The sequence below is a fragment of the Somniosus microcephalus genome, chromosome 8, assembly GCF_052327205.1.
Source record: "Somniosus microcephalus isolate GS21.2 chromosome 8, FLI_Smic_1.0, whole genome shotgun sequence".
Classification (NCBI taxonomy): Eukaryota; Metazoa; Chordata; class Chondrichthyes; order Squaliformes; family Somniosidae; genus Somniosus; species Somniosus microcephalus.
The window spans coordinates 100,884,038-100,906,782 of record NC_140994.1 but is presented as its reverse complement, the minus strand read 5'-3'; the positions used below and the strand labels follow the sequence as shown (position 1 = coordinate 100,906,782).

Genomic DNA, 22,745 nt, shown 5'->3' with positions numbered 1-22,745 from the left:
ATTTAGGGATAGCATAAGATCCAAGGTGAGGACATATAAATTGGCTAGAAAAAGCAGTAATCCAGAGGATTGGGAGCAGTTTAGGATTTGACAAAGGGATTAATTAAGAAAGGGAAAATAGAATATGAGAGGAAGCTTGCAGGGAACATAAAAACTGACTATAAAAGCTTTTATAGATAGTGAAGAGAAAAAGATTGGTGAAGTCAAGTGCAGGTCCCTTGCAGTCAGAATCAGGGGAATTTATAATGGGGAACAAAGAAATGGCAGACCAATTAAATACATATTTTGGTTCTGTCTTCACAAATGAGGACACAAATAACCTCCCAGAGATGTCGGGGAACATAGGGTCTGATGAAAGGGAGGAACTGAAAGAAATCAGTATTCGTAGGGAAATGGTGTTAGGAAAATTGACTGGATTGAAGGCCGATAAATCCCCAGGGCCTGATAATCTACATCCTAGGGCACTTAAGGAAGTGGCCCTAGAAATAGTAGATGCATTGCTGATCATCTTCCAACATTCGATGGAATCTGGAACAGTACCCATGGATTGGAGGGTAGCTAATGTTACCCCACTATTCAAAAAAGGTGGTAGAGAGAAAACGGGGAATTGCAGACCGGTAAACCTGATGCCGGTAGTGGGGAAAATGCTAGAGTCCATTATAAAAGATGTAATAGCAGATCACTTGGAAAACAGTGACAGGATCGGACAAAGTCAACATGGATTTACAAAAGGTAAATCGTGCTTGACTAATCTACTGGAATTTTTTGAGGATGTAACTGGTAAAATAGATAAGGGAGAACCAGTGGATGTGGTGTATTTGGACTTTCAGAAGGCTTTCGATAAGGTCCCACATAAGAGATTAGCGTGTAAAGTTAAGGCACATGGGATTGGGGGCAAGGTATTGACTTGGATAGAGAACTGCTTGGCAGATAGAAAGCAAAGAGTTGAAATAAACGGGTCCTTTTCCGAGTGGCAGGCAGTGGCTGGTGCGGTACCGCAGGGATCGGTCCTTGGACTCCAGCTATTTCACAATATATATTAATGATCTAGACAAGGGAACTAGATGTAATACCTCCAAATTTGCAGATGACACAAAGCTGGGTGGGCATGTGTGCTGTGAGGAGGATGCCAAAAAACTACAGGATGATTTGGACAGTTTGGGTGATATGGCAGATGCAATATAACGTGGATAAATGTGAGGTTATCCACTTTGCTGTCAAAAACAGGAAGACAGATTATTATCTGAATGGCAATAGATTGGGAGAAGGGGAAGTGCAATGAGACCTGGGTGTCCTTGTGCACCAGTTGCTGAAGGTAAGCATGCAGGTGCAGCAGGCAGTTAAGAAGGCAAATGGTATATGTTGGCCTTCGTAGCGAGAGGGTTTGAGTACAGGAGCAAGGATGTCTTGCTGCAGTTGTACAGGGCCTTGGTGAGACCACACCTTGAGTATTGTGTGCAGTTTTGGTCGCCTTATCTGAGGAAGGATGTTCTTGCCATGGAGGGAGTGCAGCGAAGATTCACCAGGCTGATACCTGGGATGGCAAGAATGATGTATGAGGAGAGATTGTGTCGATTGGGCTTATACTCACTGGAGTTTAGAAGATTGAGAGGGGATCTCATCGAAACCTATCAAATTCTGTCAGGCCTGGACAGACTAGATGCAGGAAGGATGTTTCTGATGGCCGGGGAGTCCAGAACCAGGGGTCATAGTCTAAGGATAAGGGGTAAGCCATTTAGGACTGAAATGAGGAGGAATTTCTTCACCCAGAGAGTGGTGAACCTGTGGAATTCTCTACCACAGAAGGCAGTAGAGGCCAATTCATTAAATATATTCAAGAAGGAGTTGGATATATTTCTTAAGGCTAAAGGGATCAAGGGGTATGGGGAGAAAGCAGGTACCGGGTACTGAACTTGGATGATCAGCCATGATCGCATTGAATGGTGGAGCAGGCTCGAGGGGCCGAATGGCCTACTCCTCCTATCTTCTATGTTTCTATAAGCAGATATTGGGAACTGTCTACTACAGCACGTAATGTTTGTGGGATCCACTTATGGGAGTGACTGCTGCTGAAGCTGAGAAGGTAGCTACAGTAGACCTGAATTGATATGTAACCAAGTTTATTCTTTAATTTTAGAGGCGGTTACAGGTGTGTTTATTGTCAAGGGGGTGACATTGGAGCAAAAAAAAATGTTTTTAATGCAAGCACTCTTGCAGAGAGCTGGCACCGGATGGCGGGTCAAATGGCCTCCTTCTGTGCTGTAACCATTCTATGACATTTATGTAAAACTTAATACCGGGGACACAAGTTGGAAATTAGATTAGGAGTAAAGAGGAAACTTAGAGGGAACTTTTCATCCAAAGGAAAACTGTTGGATAAGTTACCAGGTAAGGACATTGGAGTGGTCTTAAATGTATTCAAGAAATTATCTGAGGGATATGACTAGATTGGATTGATGTATGCAAAAGGGAATGGTCTTGGATGGGCTCAATGGCCTTGTCTTGTGTTGTAATGTGCTGCTGATTCTGAATCCCGAGTGAAGAATTCCTGGCAGATTGGGTCCTATAGAGAAAAGGACTTTCAATTGTATTCGTCATCAGGCCACATTGGGCAAACTGAATAGAATGACACCTTCAGTAGCAAGGTGGCCCAAGTATTCCTGAGAACAGAGTCATTTTTTGACAATAGCACAAGATGCTTGGGCTTGGAGATAACTTGCCCCTCCGCCTGGGTTTATTAACCAATTAACACTTCAAAGACCATGGTCTTTGGTGGGTCAAAAAAGCTTTTCCCAGAACATGCCTCTGAGGTAATTTCTGATGAGATGTTTTGATGCCCCCTACATGCTGTTACCAGTACAAGATAAAGTACAGTTTTGTTAGTGACAAGTTGTAGACTAATCAGTATCCAGTAGCTGGTTTCAAGGAGATCAAAACCATCGTTTTCAGCCCCTGTCATAAACTCCGATCCCTGGCTGCTGATTCCATCTTTTCCCCTGCTCCCTCACTCAGGTTGTGCAAAAGCATGGCATCCTGTTGGACCACGTCTTACTGCAATTATATAGGGCCCTGGTGAGACCACACCTGGAGTATTGTGTACAGTTTTGGTCTCCTTACAGAAGGAAGGTTATACTTGCCATAAAGGGAGTGCAACAAAGGTTCACCAGACTGGTTCCTGGGATGGGGGGATTGTCCTATGATGAGAGATTGAGTAGACTGGGCCTATATTCTCTAGAGTTTAGAAGAATGAGAGGTGATCTCATTGAAACATACAACATTTTTACAGGGCTTGACAGGGTAGATGCAGGGAGGATGTTTCCCCTGGCTGGGAAGTCTAGAACCAGGGGTCACAGTCTCCAGAATAAGGGGCTGGCCACTTAGGACTGAGATAAGGAGAAATTTCTTCACTCTGAGGGTGGTGAATTTTTGGAATTCTCTAGCCCAGAGGGCTGTGGAGGCTCAGTCGTTGAGTATATTCAAGTCAGAGATCAATAGATTTTTGGATATTAATGGAATCACGGGATATGGGGATAGTGCAGGAAAGTGGAGTTGAGGTCGAAGATCAGCCATGATCTTATTAAATGGCAGAGCAGGCTCGAAGGGCAAAATGGCCTACTCCTGATCCTATTTCTTACATTCTTAGCTTCAAACTCCACAACCTATCCACCACCAAGACTTCCTCCTCTAGAATTAGTCACTTCATTCCTGCCACCCTCCAGTGTCCGTGCACAGCTGGGTTTGATTTCCTGCCTCCCCACCCCATGGATATTCTCGCTGGTCTCCATCTTCACCCTCCATAAACTCCACCTCATTCAGACCTTAGTGCCGGTCTGGATATGAGCGACTGCTAGCCCTTCACCCATGTCCGATTTGCCCCACCCTACCTTTGCAGCTCTTCTAGCCTTGTCCCTCCTCTCTCATCCTCCAGTCCTCTGACTCTGGCATAAGAAGCAGGAGTAGGCCATACGGCCCCTCGGGCCTGCTCCGCCATTCAATAGGATCATGGCTGATCCGAACTTAGACTCGCGTCCACTTCCCTGCCCTCTCCCTGTAACCCCTTATTCCCTTATCAGCTAGGAAACTGTCTATCTCCGTTTAAAATTTATTTAATGTTGCAGCTTCCACAGCTCTCTGGTGTAGCAAATTCCATAGATTTACTACCCTCTGAGTGAAGAAGTTTCTCCTCATCTCAGTTTTGAAAGGGTAGCCCCTTATTCTAAGATTATGCCCCCTAGTTCTAGTCTCACCCATCAGTGGAAACATCCTCACCGCATCCACCCGATCAAGCCCCCTCACAATCTTATATGTTTCGATAAGATCGCCTCTCATTCTTCTGAATTCCAATGAGTAGAGGCCCAACCTACTCAACCTTTCCTCATAAGTTAACCCCCTCATCTCCGGAATCAACCGAGTGAACCTTCTCTGAACTGTCTCGAGAGCAAGTATATCTTTTCTTAAATATGGAAACCAAAACTGTATGCAGTATTCCAGGTGTGGCCTCACCAGTACCCTGTATAACTGCAGCAAGACCTCCCTGCTTTTATACTCCATCCCCCTTGCCATAAAAGCCAAGATTCCATTGGCCTTCCTGATCACCTGCTGTACCTGCATACTAACCTTGTGTTTCATGCACCAGGGCCCCCGATCCCTTTGTACTGTAACACTTTGCAGTTTCTCTCCATTCTGGCCTTCTGTGCATTCTAAGCTTGCAGTCACATTCTAATCCTTCCAGCATAGCTTGCCCATTTGCTATTTGTCTTTACTCTGTGAAGCTCCTTGTGACTTTTTGTTGCAGTCTCTCTATGTAAATGCAGGTTGTTGTACATTGTCTCACTCTCCAGTTGTGAGTAACTTCGAGAGAGAGCGAGAAAGATAGCCGATGTCTCCTGCTGCTGATCGCTCTCCCCTACTGCTGCTGGAAGTAGGTCTGTGTAGATGTTGGGTGAGGGTAGGGTTGGGCTCACACATGGATTTAAGCTGCTGAAACTGAGTGCAGGAGGTGCATAGTGCCCATGGAGCTGTACCTAATCAGGGAGTCGATGCCTTGTGGGGGGTGGAAGGAGCCCTTGGTTTTTTTTAAATTTGTTTGGGATGTGGGCGTCGCTGGCAAGGCCAGCATTTATTGCCCATCCCTAATTACCTTCGAAGGTGATAGTGAGCCACCGCCTTGAACCTCTGCAGTCCGTGTAGTGAAGGTACTTCCATAGTGCTGTTAGGGAGGGAGTTCCAGGATTTTGACCCAGTGACGATGAAGGATCAGCGATATAATTCTAAGTCAGGATGGTGTGTGACTTGGAGGGAAACTTGGAGGTGGTGGTGTTCCCATGCGTCTGCTGCCCTTGTCCTTCTAGGTGGTAAAGGTCGTGGGTTTGGGAGGTGCCGATCAAGTGGGCAGCTTTGTCCTGGATGGTGTCGAGCTTCTTGAGTGTTGTTGGAGCTGCACTCATCCAGGCAAGTATAGAGTATTCCATCACACTCCTTACTTGTGCCTTGTAGATGGTGGAAGGCTTTGGGGAGTCAGGAGGAGACACTCGCTGCAGAATACCCAGCCTCTGACCTGCTCCAGTATTTATGTGGCTGGTCCAGTTAATTTCTTGTCAATGGTGACCCCCCAGGATGTTGATGGTGGGGGATTTGACGATGGTAATGCCGTTGAATGTCAAGGGAGGTGGTTAGACTTGCTTGTTGGAGATAGTCATTGCCTGGCACTTCTGTGGCATGAATGTTACCTGCCACTTATCAGCCCAAGCCTGAATGTCGTCCAGGTCTTGTTGCATGCGGGCATAGACTGCTTCATTATCTGAGGAGTTGTGAATGGCGCTGAACACTGTGCAGTCATCAGCGAACATCCCCATTTCTGACCTTATGTTGGAGGGAAGGTCATTGATGTAGTAGCTGAAGATGGTTGGGCCTAGGACACTGCCCTGAGGAACTCCTGCAGCGATGTCCTGGGGCTGTGATGATTGACCTTCAACCCACAACCATTTTCCTTGTGCTAGGTATGACTCCAGCCAGTGAAGAGTTTGTGCAACATTTATGAGCCCACTATTCATTCTTTAGTAGATTGTGGTCACAATTTTGTGTCTTCTGTCCTCTCTAGAGTTTCCTAGGTGGTTTGTTTACTCCGGTGTGTGACATCGATATCATCCTCAATGATGCAGACACCAGGAAAACAGCAGAGATCAAAAGTGAAGATGGCAAAGTAGAGAAACATTCTCTGTTTTACGATGGCGAGTCTGTAACGGGGAAGGTAAGGATTTATTAATCAGTCTATATTTACCCTGGTGGTTTGTTCCACCAACTCCCTTTTTGGAAATGCAGGACTTGAGCGATTCAAACACTGAGGTCTTTACATGGACATTAGCTGGGAGCAACATCTGAAAGCACAGAATCGCGATTGGAAAATACTGGTAGAAACTGGGCCCTGTGCGGCGCCGTCCCGCTGCCGTCTGGGCCCTGTGCGGCGCCGTCCCGCTGCCGTCTGGGCCCTGTGCGGCGCCGTCCCGCTGCCGTCTGGGCCCTGTGCGGCGCCGTCCCGCTGCCGTCTGGGCCCTGTGCGGCGCCGTCCCGCTGCCGTCTGGGCCCTGTGCGGCGCCGTCCCGCTGCCGTCTGGGCCCTGTGCGGCGCCATCCCGCTGCCGCCTCTTGTTTTGGTTGATCATCTTGTGAGTTTGTAAACATGCCCATGAGCTGAACTTCAGGAAGCAGAACTTTCAGACAAACCACTCATCGGATGATTACATCTCCCAGTAACCTTGGACAAGTTCCAGTTGGAGCATTGCCATGGCTCCACTTCCCCTTCCTGGAAGTCTGGAAAACCTCAGTCATCCACTATGTAGAGAGGATGATGTCACTGCAAATTCAGAAGGAGTGATGACTGGCCTCTGTCTGGAAGTGGAGAAATACCGAGCGGTCTGGCTGGGGCCTGTTCTTCTAGGCTCACCAGGCACAAACTGCCCACCCACTGACCAGTGAGGGCTGCAACCTCACCCAACATGATCACTGCGTGACCAATCGAAGCAGGCCCAGGACCCAGTGGTCAGTTAGATACGCGGCCCATAGCCTAATGGTTAAAGCAAGTCCGGTTTATTCACCCACCGCAGCTGTTCTTTAAGTGCAGCGATGAACCCAACAGTAACGGGGATTACTTTCCAGCAAACGCTCTCTGCTCCTTCCTCTCCATACCCTTCTCCCCAACTGAACTATTTCCCTGCCTTTTATTCTTGCAGGCTGGGAGTCGTTCCTGATTAAAGGCAATTTTGGTCAATGATTTTTTAAAGCTGTACCACCTTGCCATTATTATTCTGAAGATTTTATATAACTAAAGTTGTACCTCTATTGAGGGAACGGAGCCCTCAAAAGCCTATGGCTCACATATTGTCCCCCTCACTCTGTTACAACTGATTTACAGACTGAACTAGTCCCCAGAGCACTAGAATACACAGTTAATAGGATTCAATAGTTAGGGGAGCAGACAGGCGTTTCTGCAGCTGCAGACGTGACTCCAGGATGGTATGTTGCCTCCCTGGTTACAGGGTCAAGGATGTCACTGAACGGCTGTAGGGCATTCTGAGGGGGGAGCGTGAACAGCCAGAGCTCGTGGTCCATATCGGTACCAATGACATAGGTAGAAAGGGGGATGGGGTCTTGCAGGCAGAGTTTAGGGAGCTAGGAAAGAGGTTAAAAAGCAGGACCTCAAAGGTAGTAATCTCCAGATTATTACCAGTGCCACGTGCTAGTGAGTACAGAAATAGGAAGATAGAGCAGATGAATGTGTGGCTGGAGAGATGGTGTAGGAGGGAAGGCTTTAGATTACTGAGGAATTGGAACTGTTTCTGGGGGAGGTGGGACCTCTACAAGCCCAGACGGGTTGCACCTCAACGGGAATGGCACCAATATCCTCACGGGAGGGTTTGCTAGTGCTGTTGGGGCGGGTTTAAACTAGCTTGGCAGGGGGATGGGAACCTAAGAATAGAGTCAGTAGGGAGGGAAGAAAAACTGGAATTGGAAAACAAAAATGTAGAAAGTAAATTTGAAGGACAGAGGAATCAAGGGCTAAATAGTAGTCAACAAGGAGGGTTTGCCTGTACTAAATGGTATATACTTCAATGCAAGGAGTATAGCGAACAAGGCAGATGAGCTGAGGTAGATACTTGGAACTATGATATTACAGAGACGTGGCTGAAAGAGGGGCAGGTATGGCAGCTCAACATTCCTGGTTACAGGATTTTCAGACAGGATAGAGAGGGAGGTAAAAAGGGAGGGGGGTCGCGGTATTGATTAAAGAAACTATTGCAGCTGTGAAGAGGGATGATATGTTGGAGGGATCATCAAACGAGGCCATATGGGTCGAATTGAAAAACAAAAAAGGGGTGATCACACTGCTGGGAGTATACTACAGACCCCCAAACAGTGAGAGGGAGATAGAAGAACAAATATGTAGACACATTTCTGAAGTGCAAAAACTGTAGGGCAGTAATGGGGGATTTCAACTACCCTGATATTAAACTGGGATAAAATTAGTGTGAAGGGTATAGAGGGTGCGGAATTCCTAAAATGCATCCAGGAGAACATTTTTAGGCAGTATACAGCAAGCCCAACAAGGGAGGGGGCAGTTCTGGACTTAGTTTTAGGGAATGAAGCTGGGCAGGTAGAAGACGTATCAGTGGGGGAGCGTTTTGGTGCTAGTGACCATAATTCAGTTAGATTTAAGGTAGTTATGGAAAAGGACAAGGATAGACCAGGAATAAAAATTCTAAATTGGGGGGGAAAAGCAAATTTTGCTAAGCTCAGGGGATTTAGCCATAGTGGACTGGAAACAGCTACTTAAAGGTAAATCGGTGTCAGAGCAGTGGGAGGCATTCAAGGAGGAGATCCGGAGGGTTCAGACCAAACATGTGCCCGTCAAGAAAAAAGGTGGGACTAACGAATCTAGAGTCCCCTGGATGTCTAGGGACATACAGGGTAGGATAAAGAAAAAAAGGGAGGTGTATGACAGATACCGAGGGCTAAATACTCCAGAATCTTTAGAGGAGTACAGAAAGTGCAGGGGTTGCATTAAAAAGGATATTAGGAAAGCAAAGAGAGAGCATGAAAAATTCTTGGTAAGTAAAATCAAGGAAAACCCAAAGATGTTTTATAAATATATTAAGAGTAAGAGGATAACTAAAGAAAGAGTAGGGCCTATTGGAGATCATGAGGGTACTCTGTGTGTGGAGGCGGGAGACGTCGGTAGGGTTCTTAATGAATACTTTGCGTCTGTTTTCACAAAGGAGAGGGGCGAAGCAGACATTGCTATCGGGGGAGGAGTGTGAAATATTAGATGAAATAAACATAGTGAGAGGAAGTATTAAGCGGTTTAGCAGCTTTAAAAGTGGATAAATCCCCAGGCCCGGATGAAATGTATCCCAGGCTGTTAAGCGAAGCAAAAGAGGAAATAGCAGAGGCCCTGACCATTTTTCAATCCTCTCTGGCTTCAGGTGTGCGGCTGGAGGACTGCTAATGTGGTACCCTTGTTTAAAAAGGGAGAAAAGGATAGACCGAGTAATTACAGGCCAGTCAGCCTAACCTCGGTGGTGGGAAAATTATTGGAAAGAATTCTGAAGGACAGGATAAATCTTCATTTAGAAAGACACGGATTAATCAAGGATAGTCAGCACGGGTTCGTTAAAGGAAGGTCGTGTCTGACAAACTTGATTGAATTTTTTGAGGAGGTAACGAGGAGGGTAGATGAGGGTAGTGCGTTTGATGTAGTGTATATGGACTTTAGCAAGGCTTTTGAGAAGGTTCCACATGGCAGACTGGTCACGAAGTTAAAAGCCCATGGGATCCAGGGCAAGGTGTCAAGTTAGATTCAAAACTGGCTCGGAGACAGGAAGCAGAGGGTAATGGTTGATGGGTGTTTTTGTGACTGGAAGGCTGTTTCCAGTGGGGTTCCGCAGGGCTCAGTACTAGGTCCCTTGCTTTTTGTGGTATATATCAATGATCTAGACTTGAATATAGGGGTATGATTAAGAAGTTTGCAGATGATATTAAAATCAGCTGTGTGGTTGATACTGAAGAAGAAAGCTGCAGACTGCAGGAACATATCAATAAGTTGGTTGGTTAGGTGGGCCCCTCGAGCCTGCTCCGCCATTCAATGCGATCATGGCTGATCATCCAAATTCAGTACCCTGTCCCTGCTTTCTCCCCATATCCCTTGATCCCTTTAGCCTTAAGAAATATATCCAACTCCTTGAATATATTTAATGAATTGGCCTCTACTGCCTTCTGTGGTAGAGAATTCCACAGGTTCACCACTCTCTGGGTGAAGAAATTCCTCCTCATCTCTGTCCTAAATGGCTTACCCCTTATCCTTAGACTGTGACCCCTGGTTCTGGACTCCCCGACCATCGGGAACATCCTTCCTGCATCTAGTCTGTCTAGTCCTGTTAGAATTTTATAAGTTTCAATGAGATCCCCTCTCATTCTTCTAAACTCCAGCGAGTACAAGCCCAATCGACCCAATCTCGCCTCATATACGTCATTCCTGCCATCCCAGGTATCAGCCTGGTGAACCTTCGCTGCACTCCTTCCATGGCAAGAACATCCTTCCTCAGATAAGGCGACCAAAACTGCACACAATACTCTGTGGTCTCACCAAGGCCCTGTACAACTGCAGCAAGACATCCTTGTTCCTGTGCTCAAACCCTCGCTACGAAGGCCAACATACCATTTGCCTTCTTAACCACCTGCATGCTTACCTTCAGCGATTGGTGCACAAGGACGCCCAGGTCTCGTTGCACTTCCCCTTCTCCCAATCTATTGCCATTCAGATAATAATCTGCCACCTTGTTTTTGACACCAAAGTGGATAACCTCGCTTTTATTCACGTTATATTGCATCTGCCATGCTTCTGCCCAATCACGCAACCTGTCCAAATCATACTGGAGTTTCTCGGCATCCTCCTCACAGCACATACGCCCACCCAGCTTTGTGTCGTCTGCAAACTTGGAGATATTACATCTAGTTCCCTCATCCAGATCGTTAATATATATTGTGAATAGCTGGGGTCCAAGGACCGATCCCTGCGGTACCCCACTAGTCACTGCCTGCCACTTGGAAAAAGAGCCGTTTATTCCAACTCTTTGCTTTCTGTCTGCCAAGCAGTTCTCTATCCAAGTCAATACCTTGCCCCCAATCCCATGTGCCTTAACTTTACACGCTAATCTCTTATGCGGGACCTTATCGAAAGCCTTTTGAAAGTCCAAATACACCACATCCACTGGTTCTCCCTTATCTATTTTACCAGTTACATCCTCAAAAAATTCTAGTAGATTAGTCGAGCACGATTTACCTTTTGTAAATCCATGTTGACTTTGTCCGATCCGGTCACTGCTTTCCAAGTGCTCTGCTATTACATCTTTTATAATGGACTCTAGCATTTTCCCCACTACCGATGTCAGGCTTACTGGTCTGTAATTCCTCGTTTTCTCTCTACCACCTTTTTGAACAGTGGGGTAACATTAGCTATCTGCCAATCCATGGGTACTGTTGCAGAGTCTATCGAATTTTGGAAGATGACCAGCAATGCAGCTACTATTTCTAGGGCCACTTCCTTAAGTACCCTAGGATGTAAATTATCAGGCCCTGGGGATTTATCGGCCTTCAATCCTGTCAATTTCTCTAACACCATTTCCCTACAAATACTGATTTCTATCAATCAGTTTCCTCCCTTTCATTAGACCCTATGTTCCCTGACATCTCTAGAAGGTTATTTGTGTCCTCCTTTGTGAAGACAGAACCAAAGTATGTATTTAATTGGTCTGCCATTTCTTTGTTCCCCATTATAAATTCCCCTGATTCTGACTGCAAGGGACCTATGCTTGACTTCAATCTTTTTCTCTTCACATATCTATAAAAGCTTTGTCAGTTTTTATGTTCCCTGCAAGCTTGCACTCATACTCTCTTTTCCCCCTCTTAATTAACCCCTTTGTCCTCCTTTGTTGAATCCTAAACTGCTCCCAATCCTCTGGTTTACTGCTTTTTTCTAGCCAATTTATATGCCCTCTCCTTAGATCTTATGCTATCCCTAATTTCCCTTGTTAGCCACGGTTGAGTCACCTTTTTTGTTTTATTTTTATGCCAAACTGGGATGAACAAATTCTGTAGTTCATCCATGCGATCTTTGAATGTTTGCCATTGTCTATCCACCGTCAACCCTTTGAGTGACATTCCCCAATCAATCCTACCCAACTCGCGCCTCATAGCATCGTAGCTTCCTTTATTTAAATTCAGGACCCTAGCCTGAGTCAACTACTTCATTCTCCATCTTAATGAAGAATTCGATCATATTATGATCGCTCTGACCCAAGGGGCCTCGCACAACAAGATTGCTAATTAATCCCTTCTCATTACATAATACCCAGTCTAAGATGGCCTGATCTCTAGTTGGTTCCTTGACATAATGGTCCTGGAAACCATCCCGTATAAACTCCAGGAATTCCTCCTCCACAGTATTGTTACTAATTTGGTTAGCCCAATCTATATGTAGATTAAAGTCACCCATGATAACTGCTGTGCCCTTATTGCACGCTTCTCTAATTTCCCTTTTAATGCCATCCCTGACCTCTGCATTACTGTTTGGAGGTCTGTATACCACTGCCACTAACATTTTCTGCCCCTTGGTATTTCTCAGTTCTACCCATACAGAGTCCACATCATCAGAGCCAATATCCTTCCTTACAATTGTGGAAAGGGAATACACATTAAATGGTAGGACACTGAATCGTGTAGAGGAACAAAGGGACCTTGGAGTGCATGTCCACAGATCCCTGAAGGTAGCAGGCCAGGTAGATAAGGTGGTTAAGAAGGTATGGAATGCTTGCCTTTATTGGACGTGGCATAGACTACAAGAGCAGGGGGGTTATGCTTCAGCGGTATAAAACACTAGTTTGGCCTCTGCTAGAGTACTCCGTGCAGTTCTGGTCATCACATTACAGGAAAGATGTGAATGCACTAGAGAGGGTACGGAGGAGATTTACAAGGATGTTGCCGGGAGTAGAGAATCTTGGCTATGAGGAAAGACTGGATAGGCTGGGTTTGTTTTCCTTGGAACAGAGGAGGCTGAGGGGAGACCTTATTGAGGTGTATAAAATTGAGGGGCCTAGATAAAGTGGATAGAGGGGACCTATTTCCCTTAGCAGAGGTGTCAAAAACCAGGGGGCACAGATTTAAAGTAATTGATGGAAGGTTTAGAGGGGATTTGAGGGGAAATTTCTTCACCCAGAGGGTTGTGGGGGTCTGGAACTCACTGCCTGAAAGGGTGGTAGAGGCAGGAACACTAACCACATTTAAAAAGTACTTGGATGTGCACTTGGGATGCTGTAACCTGCAGGGCTATGGACCAAGAGCTGGGAAGTGGGATTAGGCTGGATAGCTCTTAGTTGGCCGGCGCGGACACGATGGGCAGAAATGGCCTCCTTCCGTGCTGTAACTTTCTAACTAGTCCCCAGAACACTGGGATACACAGCTAACTGGTCCCCAGAAACAGACTAAACCAGTGGCACAAGCTCTCACCCTGCCCTGCTAACGGTACGGTCATCATCTGGATATAGTGCATTGCGCTCGCTGGCACTGCGCAATCAAGAACAGTGCCTTCCTAAAATGGGAGTGTACCTGAATGTGAATGGAGGAAGTTTAAAACGCGAGGCCTCAGTGTTGGGTAACTGACCGGAGACCTTGGCCACGACGGCTGCTGATTGAGCACGTGGCCTTGGGCTGTATGAAATAGGATATTGCTGGACTCGCACAGACTATATGATAAGAGCTGAGCGCGGGGTGAGGGGAGTAAAGGAGCGAGAGCACGGGGTGAGGGGAGTAAAGGAGCGCGAGAGCGGGCTGAGGGGAGTAAAGGAGCGAGAGCGCGGGGTGAGGGGAGTAAAGGAGCGCGAGAGCGGGGTGAGGGGAGTAAAGGAGCGAGAGCGGGGTGAGGGGAGTAAAGGAGCGAGAGCGGGGTGAGGGGAGTAAAGGAGCGAGAGCGGGGTGAGGGGAGTAAAGGAGCGAGAGAGCGGGGTGAGGGGAGTAAAGGAGCGAGAGAGCGGGGTGAGGGGAGTAAAGGAGCGAGAGAGCGGGGTGAGGGGAGTAAAGGAGCGAGAGAGCGGGGTGAGGGGAGTAAAGGCGAGAGCGGGGTGAGGGGAGTAAAGGAGCGGGGTGAGGGGAGTAAAGGAGCGAGAGCGCGGGGTGAGGGGAGTAAAGGAGCGAGAGAGCGGGGTGAGGGGAGTAAAGGAGCGGGGTGAGGGGAGTAAAGGAGCGAGAGCGGGGTGAGGGGAGTAAAGGAGCGAGAGAGCGCGGGGTGAGGGGAGTAAAGGAGCGAGAGAGCGGGGTGAGGGGAGTAAAGGAGCGAGAGCGGGGTGAGGGGAGTAAAGGAGCGAGAGCGGGGTGAGGGGAGTAAAGGAGCGAGAGAGCGGGGTGAGGGGAGTAAAGGAGCGAGAGAGCGGGGTGAGGGGAGTAAAGGAGCGAGAGCGCGGGGTGAGGGGAGTAAAGGAGCGAGAGAGCGGGGTGAGGGGAGTAAAGGAGCGAGAGAGCGGGGTGAGGGGAGTAAAGGAGCGAGAGCGCGGGGTGAGGGGAGTAAAGGAGCGAGAGCGGGGTGAGGGGAGTAAAGGAGCGAGAGAGCGGGGTGAGGGGAGTAAAGGAGCGAGAGCGCGGGGTGAGGGGAGTAAAGGAGCGAGAGCGGGGTGAGGGGAGTAAAGGAGCGAGAGCGGGGTGAGGGGAGTAAAGGAGCGAGAGAGCGGGGTGAGGGGAGTAAAGGAGCGAGAGCGCGGGGTGAGGGGAGTAAAGGAGCGAGAGAGCGGGGTGAGGGGAGTAAAGGAGCGAGAGAGCGGGGTGAGGGGAGTAAAGGAGCGAGAGAGAGCGGTGGGTGAGGGGAGTAAGAGGAGCTGAGAACGGGGTGAGGGGGAGTAAAGGAGCGAGAAGCGGGGTGAGGGGAGTAAAGGAGCGAGAGCGCGAGGGTGAGGTGAGTAAGGAGAAGAGCGAGCGCGGGGTGAGGGGAGTAAAGGAGCGAGAGAGAGCGGGGTGAGGGGAGTAAAGGAGCGAGAGAGTGAAGGCGCGGGGGGGTGAAAAAGATTTGAGATTTGTCTTCAAAGCGAATTTAGAAAAATGGAAGAATTTTTACGTTTTCCCTATTTAATTGTTTTGGCAGGTAAATCTTACTTTTAAACAGACGGGAAAGCGTTTGGAGCACAAAGGAATTCGAATTGAGTTTGTTGGACAGATTGGTAAGTTGCCGACCTTTCTCCACGCCACCCTCCCCCCCCACCCCCCCCCCCCCCACCCCCAAACATTCCAAGATTGCTTTTCCTGCAGTTAATATCTACTCTAACGAGCTGGAGAATGGTGACTACAGAGAGGTTAGCACATTGGCGGTATCAATGGCAGCAAATCCAGTGTGTGTAGCTGTGTCCAGGGTGTCACTACTTCAGGACGATATGCCAGGCAGTTTTACTTTGAGTGAAGGGCAAGGAACCCAGTCTCCCTTCAGCAACAGCACTCTGCACAATATAGACCGTGAGTAACGCCTCACTCCTCTCCCTGAAGCAGTATAGCCCGTGAGTAACGAGTCACTCCTCCCCCTGAACCAGTAGACCGTGAGTAACGCCTCACTACTCCCCCCCCCCCCCCCCCCCGAACCAGTATAGACCGTGAGTAATGCGTCACTCCTCCCCCTGAACCAGTATAGACTGAGTAACGCCTCACTCCTCCCCCGAACCTAAAGACCGTGAGTAACGCGTCACTCCTCCCCCGAACCAGTATAGACCGTGAGTAACGCCGCACTCCTCCCCCGAACCAGTATAGACTGTGAGTAACGCCTCGCTCCTCCCCCTGAACCAGTATAGCCCGTGACTAATGCATCATTCCACCCCCTGAACTAGTATAGACCGTGAGGAGCGCCTCACTCCTCCCCTGAACCTAGAGACCGTGAGTAACGCCGCACTCCTCCCCTGAACCAGTATAGACCGTGAGTAACGCCTCGCTCCTCCCCCTGAACCAGTATAGACCGTGAATAACACGTCACTCCTCCCCCTGAACCAGTATAGACCGTGAGTAACGCCTCGCTCCTCCCCCTGAACCAGTATAGACCGTGAGTAACGCGTCACTCCTCCCCCTGAACCTAGAAACCGTGAGTAATGCCTCACTCCTCCCTTGAACCAGTGTAGACCGAGAGTAACGACTCACTGCTCCCCCCTGAACCAGTATAGACCGTGAGTAACGAGTCATTGCTCCCCCTGAACCAGTATAGACCATGAGTAACTGTTGTGTATTTTGAATGTGTATTAGAATTGTCCCACATGGGATACCGTAGTGGTGGTTTGCAATGCACTATGGGAAATGTAGTGCATTGAGTGAAGAAGCACATTGTAAGTAAAATGGCCGTTGACTAAACTCTCCACCCCGGAGTCCTTAATTGTTATATAGGTAAGGGTATAAAACCCCTTGAGACACAACAAAACTGGCGACGAGGACGACGGACTTGCACATCACTTTGCACTGGAATTGGCGATGTTTAAAGTAAGAAGTTCCTGTCTTTTCTTAATGGCGCGCCCGCAGTTTAGTGCTGATGCAATCGCCTCGTAAAGGTGGCGGTTCGTGTGTTACACAAATAAGAAGGGGGAGAGTAAAGATACAGTGAAACGAAGTGGAGGAAAAGGACTGTAAAGATTTTTTTTAAAAATAACAAGATGGCTATGCTGACCGGGGCGTTTGGACCATTTGATGAAACGGCGGAGCAATGGCGTGCTTATGCAGAGCGTTTTGGATTTTTTGTGACTGCAAATGGCATTAAAGATGACGTGAAAGTGGCGACGTTCCTCAGTGTGATCGGAGCAAAAACATTTGGCTTGTTACGGAGTTTGATGCACCCGGATAAGCCCGGCGCTAAGACATGATCAGATTGTGGAAGTTTTGGAAACCCATTTCGCACCCAAGCCGCTGCTGATTGCCAAGAGGTTCAGGTTTCACAAACGAAACCAAGGGGAGGGTGAGTCCATAGCCGAATATGTTGCAGTGCTAAAGAAGCTAACTGAGCATTGTGAGTTTGGTGAACTCTAAATGACACTGTCCGTGATAGGTTTGTGTGTGGATTAAGATGTGAAGCAACACAGAAGCGCTTGCTCACGACTGGCAAACTGACGCTTAAATCAGCAGTGGAGCTCGCTGTGTCTATGGAGTTAGCAGCTAAAGATGTACAGCTGTTGGGGGCTGCAACAAGAGTGCACAGGGTAGCAGCTACACCGGATAAGCATGCAAGGGGTGCCAGAGAGTGTTACAGATGTGGAAGGTCAGGTCATCAGCCATCTGACTGCTGGTGTAAAGACCTGACCTGTCGGAAATGTGAAAAGAAAGGACACATTGAACGTGTGTGTAAAGGGCAAAGCAAACAATCCTACACAGAGACACACAAAAACAAACAAGGAATCCAACTGGCGTTCTAAAAAGAAAAACCTACACATGGTGAAACAAGAACAGGAAGACAGTGACACAGACTCTGATGGGGAGCTGAATCTCCATGTGTTAACGGTGAATGGAGGCTCATCAGGCTATGGAGTCACTCCACTACTAGAGGGAATACCAGTCAAAATGGAGCTGGATATGGGGGCTGCTGTCTCCCTGATTTCAGAGAAACTATTCAAAGAAAAACTGAACCACCTATCACTGACGCCGGCCAAGCTCATCTTAAAGACCTACACTGGGGAAACAGTCCCAATGCTGGGTAAGACGGAGGTCAAGGTGGAGCTTAATGGACAAACCGTGATGCTGCCAGTTTACGTGGTCAAGGGTGACTATCCATCCCTGATGGGCAGGCCATGGTTGGAGAAAATTCATCTGGATTGGAAAAAAGTGAATGCGGTGTCAGTCAAAGAGGCGGGGCTAGCGGCAGTGTTGACAAAGCATGCGGCTGTCTTTGACAGAGAATTGGGGAGTATGAAGGGGATTACGGTCAAACTCGAGGTGAAGCCTGACAGCCAGCCACGATTCCTGAAGGCCAGGAACGTTCCCTACGCACTCAGACCAAAGGTGAAGGCTGACCTGGAGCGTCTGGTCAAGATAGGGGTCCTGGTGCCGGTTTCGCACAGTGAGTGGGCCACGCCTGTGGTACCAGTGATGAAGAGTGACGGCGCGGTTCGCTTATGTGGAGATTTCAAAGTAACAGTGAATCCTGTGCTCTCAGCTGAACAGTACCCCCTCCCCATCATTGAAGATCTTTTCGCGGGTCTAGCAGGCGGTCAGAAGTTTAGCAAGATTGATCTATGCCAAGCCTACTTGCAGATGCATGTAGAAGAGGATACACAGAAGTACCTTGCCATCACCACCCACAAGGGCCTCTACAGGTACTGCCGCCTACCCTTTGGTATAACGTCAGCACCAGCATTGTTTCAGCGGGCTATGGACCAGATCTTAAGCGGCATTCCAGGGGTACAATGTTATCTCGACGATATCCTTGTCACAGGAAAGGACGACAACAAGCATCTGCAGAACCTGACGAAGACACTGGGAAGACTTGAAGAATATGGCTTATGCGTTCGCAAGGACAAATGCGAATTTTTCAAGCCATCAGTGGAGTACCTAGGCCATGTTATCGACACGGACGGCCTACGCACAGCACCGTCGAAAGTGAAAGCCATTGCCGACGCTCCTGCACCTACAAATGTCGGCCAGCTGCGGTCATTCTTAGGTCTCCTGAACTATTACGGAAAGTTTATTCCACGGCTGGCATCACTGTTGAAGCCATTACATGAGTTGCTGTGTCAGGGCAAGGCCTGGGCGTGGACGAAGGAGTGCGAAGCTGCATTCAAGAAAGCCAAAGCAGCTTTGACTGACCCCAGAGTGTTGACGCACTTTGACCTGTCGTTGCAGATTCAGCTGGCCTGTGACGCGTCGCCTTATGGCGTCGACGCGGTCGTGTCCCACATCTTTCCCTCAGGCGAAGAGAAGCCGATTGCATTTGCGTCAAGGTCCCTGAGCAAGGTGGAGGTGAAATACCCGCAGATCGAAAAAGAGGCTTTGGGCATCATCTTTGGAATCAAAGTTCCATCACTACTTGTTCGGAAGGAAATTCACCTTGCTGATGGATCATTGTCCACTGACATCGATCTTTGATCCACACACAGGAATACCCTCCCTGGCAGCGTGCAGGATGCAGCGCTGGGCGCTGATGTTAAGCACTCACAATTACAACATCAAATACCGGAGGTCAGCAGCACATGGAAATGCGGACGGAGTGTCAAGACTTCCGCTACCTGTGCCCTCTGAAGGCTGTGAGCAGAAGATTTTCTACTTTGACATGGTGAGCAATGCCCCTGTCACGGCCTGGCAGGTCAAGAAAGAGACCAGAGTGGACCCTACGCTACCCAAGGTGCTGGATTGGGTGATGCGAGGAGACTGATCACGGGTGTCAGACGCACCACCTGAGCTCCTACATTATCTGTCAAGAGGGAAGGAGTTGTCCGTCACGTCAGGATGCCTCCTTTGGGGCATGCGAGTGATCATACCACCAAAGCTGTGGAAACATGTTCTCAACGAGCTGCACTCAGGACATTGTTGTATTATCCGGATGAAGGAGCTGGCACGAAGCTACTTCTGGTGGCCCGGTCTGGATCATGAAATTGAAGTTGAAGCGAAATCATGCCCATCATGCGAGACAACCAGGGATACGCCAAGAGCAGTGCCACTGCATCCATGGGAATGGCCGGCAACACCGTGGCAACGGATCCATCTGGACTTCGCGGGACCAGTGGAAGGAGCGATGTTCCTGGTCGCGGTGGACTCCCATTCCAAATGGCCGGAGGTTGCAGTAATGTCCACTACCACTACGGAGAAAACCATCGAGACTCAGATGTTCGGGCAATTTGGTCTGCCAGAGCAGGTCGTAACCGACAATGGAACACAGTTCACATCCCAGGAGATGGAGGAGTTCCTCAAGAGCAATGGAATCCAGCACACGTTCTCCGCGCCTTATCATCCATCCGCGAGTGGATTGGTGGAGAGATTTGTTAGAACGCTGAAACGCGCGTTAAAAGCGGCAAGAAGTGATGCTCCTAAATGCTTTCTTGCTGAAATACCAAAACACGCCTCATGCTACGACTGGAGCATCTCCTGATTACCTACTCATGGGAAGGCAGCTACGGACACGCCTTGACCTGCTGAGGCCAACGTCCACAGAAGCAGTGGTGCACGCCATTCAGCAGGATCAAGTCAGCAGACGAGCTCAGAGGTCCAAAGAACGACACTTTGTGGTGGGGGGCAAAGTCCTCTCGCGTAACTACACCACCCCGGAGCGGTGGGTCCCGGCTACGGTCATTCAAAAGACGGGCCTCGTTTCATACCGAGTCCGCACCGGAGACGACCGAACATGGAGACGGCATGTAGACCAGTTACTGCCAAGACAGTCGCCACAGGTAACCCAAGAAACAGAGGATCAAGGACCTGCTGGGGGCTGCAGCAGGGACTGGTCGTCCGACCCTGAGATGGTGGCACCATCCACTCTTGTGCCATCGAGGGAGGAAACCACGCCTGCAAGGTCACGGGAGAGCCAGCCAGAGCCTGCTCCTGAGACTAGGCGTTACCCCCAAAGAGAAAGGCAGCCTCCAGAGCGCCTTAGTTACAGTTAGTGCTAACCTGTGTGCATGGGGCAGAATAATCCCCAAGGTTAGCGGAATGTAGAGGTAGTCTACCCTCTCTTCCAAAGTGATAGTCATTTTCAGTTATTCTGTTTTGTGGACACTCTATTTTAAGGGGTAGGAAATATGTTGTGTATTTTGAATGTGTATTAGAATTGTCTCATTGGATACTGTAGTGGTGATTTGCAATGCACTATGGGAAATGTAGTGCATTGAGTGAAGAAGCACATTGTAAATAAAATGGCCGTTAACTAAACTCTCCACCCCGGAGTCCTCCTTAATTGTTATATAGGTAAGGGTATAAAACCCCTTGAGACACAACAATAACGCCTCACTCCTCCTCCTGAACCAGTATAGACCGTGCGTAACGCCTCACTTCTCCCCCGAACCTAGAGACCGTGAGTAACGCGTCACTCCTCCCCCTGAACCAGTATAGACCGTGAGTAACGCCTCACTCCTCCCCCTGAACTAGTATATACCGTGAGTAACGCCTCACTCCTCCCCCGAACCTAGAGACCGTGAGTAACACGTCACTCCTCCCCCTGAACCACTATAGACAGTGAGTAACGCGTTGGTCCTCCCCCTGAACCAGTAGACCGTGAGGAAGGCCTCGCCCTTCCCAGAGAACCAGTATAGACCGTGAGTAATGCGTCATTCCACCCCCTGAACCAGTATAGACCGTGAGTAACGTGTCACTCCTCCCCCTGAACCAGTATAGACCGCGAGTAACGTCACTCCTCCCACTGAACCAGTTTAGACCGTGAGTAATGCCTCACTCCTCCCCCCTGAACCAATATAGACCGTGAGTAACGCGTCACTCCTTCCCCTGAACCTAGAAACCATGAGTAATGACTCACTGCTCCCCCTGATCCAGTATAGACCGTGCGTAATGCCTCACTCCTCCCCCTGAACCATTATAGACCGTGAGTAACGACGCACTCCTCCCCCTGAACCTAGAGACCGTGAGTAAAGCATCACTCCTTACCCTGAACCAGTAGACCGTGAGTAACCTCTCGCTCCTCCCTTGAACCAGTATAGACAGTGAGTATGGCCTCGTTCCTCTCCCTGACCAGTATAGACCGCGAGTAACGCCTCACTCCTCCCCTGAACCAGTATAGACCGTGAGTAACACGTCACTCCTCCCCTGAACCAGTATAGACCGTGAGTAACACGTCACTCCTCCCCTGAACCAGTATAGACCGTGCGTAACGCCTCACTCCTCCCTGAACTAGTATAGACAGTAACGAGTCACTCCTCCCCCTGAACCAGTAGACTGTGAGTAACGCGTCACTCATCTCCCCGCCCCCCCCCCCCCGAACCAGTATAGACCGTGAGTAATGTCTCACTCCTCCCCCTGAGCCAGTATAGACCGTGAGTAACGTGTCACTCCTCCCCTGAAAACCGTGAGGTTGGATTTGAGTTGAGTTGATGAGGACCTCATCTAGCAGAAGTAATTTAGTTTTTGACTTTCCATGCACATGTAAAACACTGCAGGTATTGTAACCTAGAAACATAGAAGATAGGAGAAGGAGTACGCCATTCAGCCCCTCGAGCCTGCTCCGCCATTCAATGAGATCATGGCTGATCATCCAAACTCCGTACCCTGTCCCTGCCTTCTCCCCATATCCCTTGATCCCTTTAGCCTTAAGAAATATATCTAACTCCTTCTTGAATATATTTAATGAATTGGCCTCCACTGCCTTCTGTGGTAGAGAATTCCACTGGTTCACCACACTCTGGGTGAAGAAATTCCTCCTCCATCTCTGTCCTAAATGGCTTACCCTTATCTTTAGACTGTGACCCCTGGTTCTGGACTCCCCCGCCATCGGGAACATGCTTCCTGTGTCTAGTCCTGTTAGAATTTTATAAGTTTCAATGAGATCCCCTCTCATTCTTCTAAACTCCAGTGAGTATAAGCCTAATCGACCCAATCTCTCCACATACGTCATTCCTGCCATCCCAGGTATCAGTCTGGTGAATCTTCGCTGCACTCCCTCCATGGCAAGAACATCCTTCCTCAGATAAGGCGACCAAAACTGCACACAATACTCAAGGTGTGGTCTCACCAAGGCCCTGTACAACTGCAGCAAGA

The 22,745-nt window shown here is 48.7% G+C and overlaps 1 protein-coding gene across 1 annotated transcript in view; it reads left to right on the top strand.

Moving 5' to 3' along the window:
- Positions 1–22,745, top strand: part of vps26a (VPS26, retromer complex component A) — a gene marked incomplete at its 5' end in the record, with an annotated part of 45,182 nt that overhangs the window by 3,101 nt on the left and 19,336 nt on the right. The window contains 2 exon segments of the mRNA XM_085996155.1: positions 6,101–6,250; positions 15,178–15,253. Of these exon segments, the coding sequence (XP_085852281.1) occupies positions 6,101–6,250; positions 15,178–15,253 (226 nt within the window).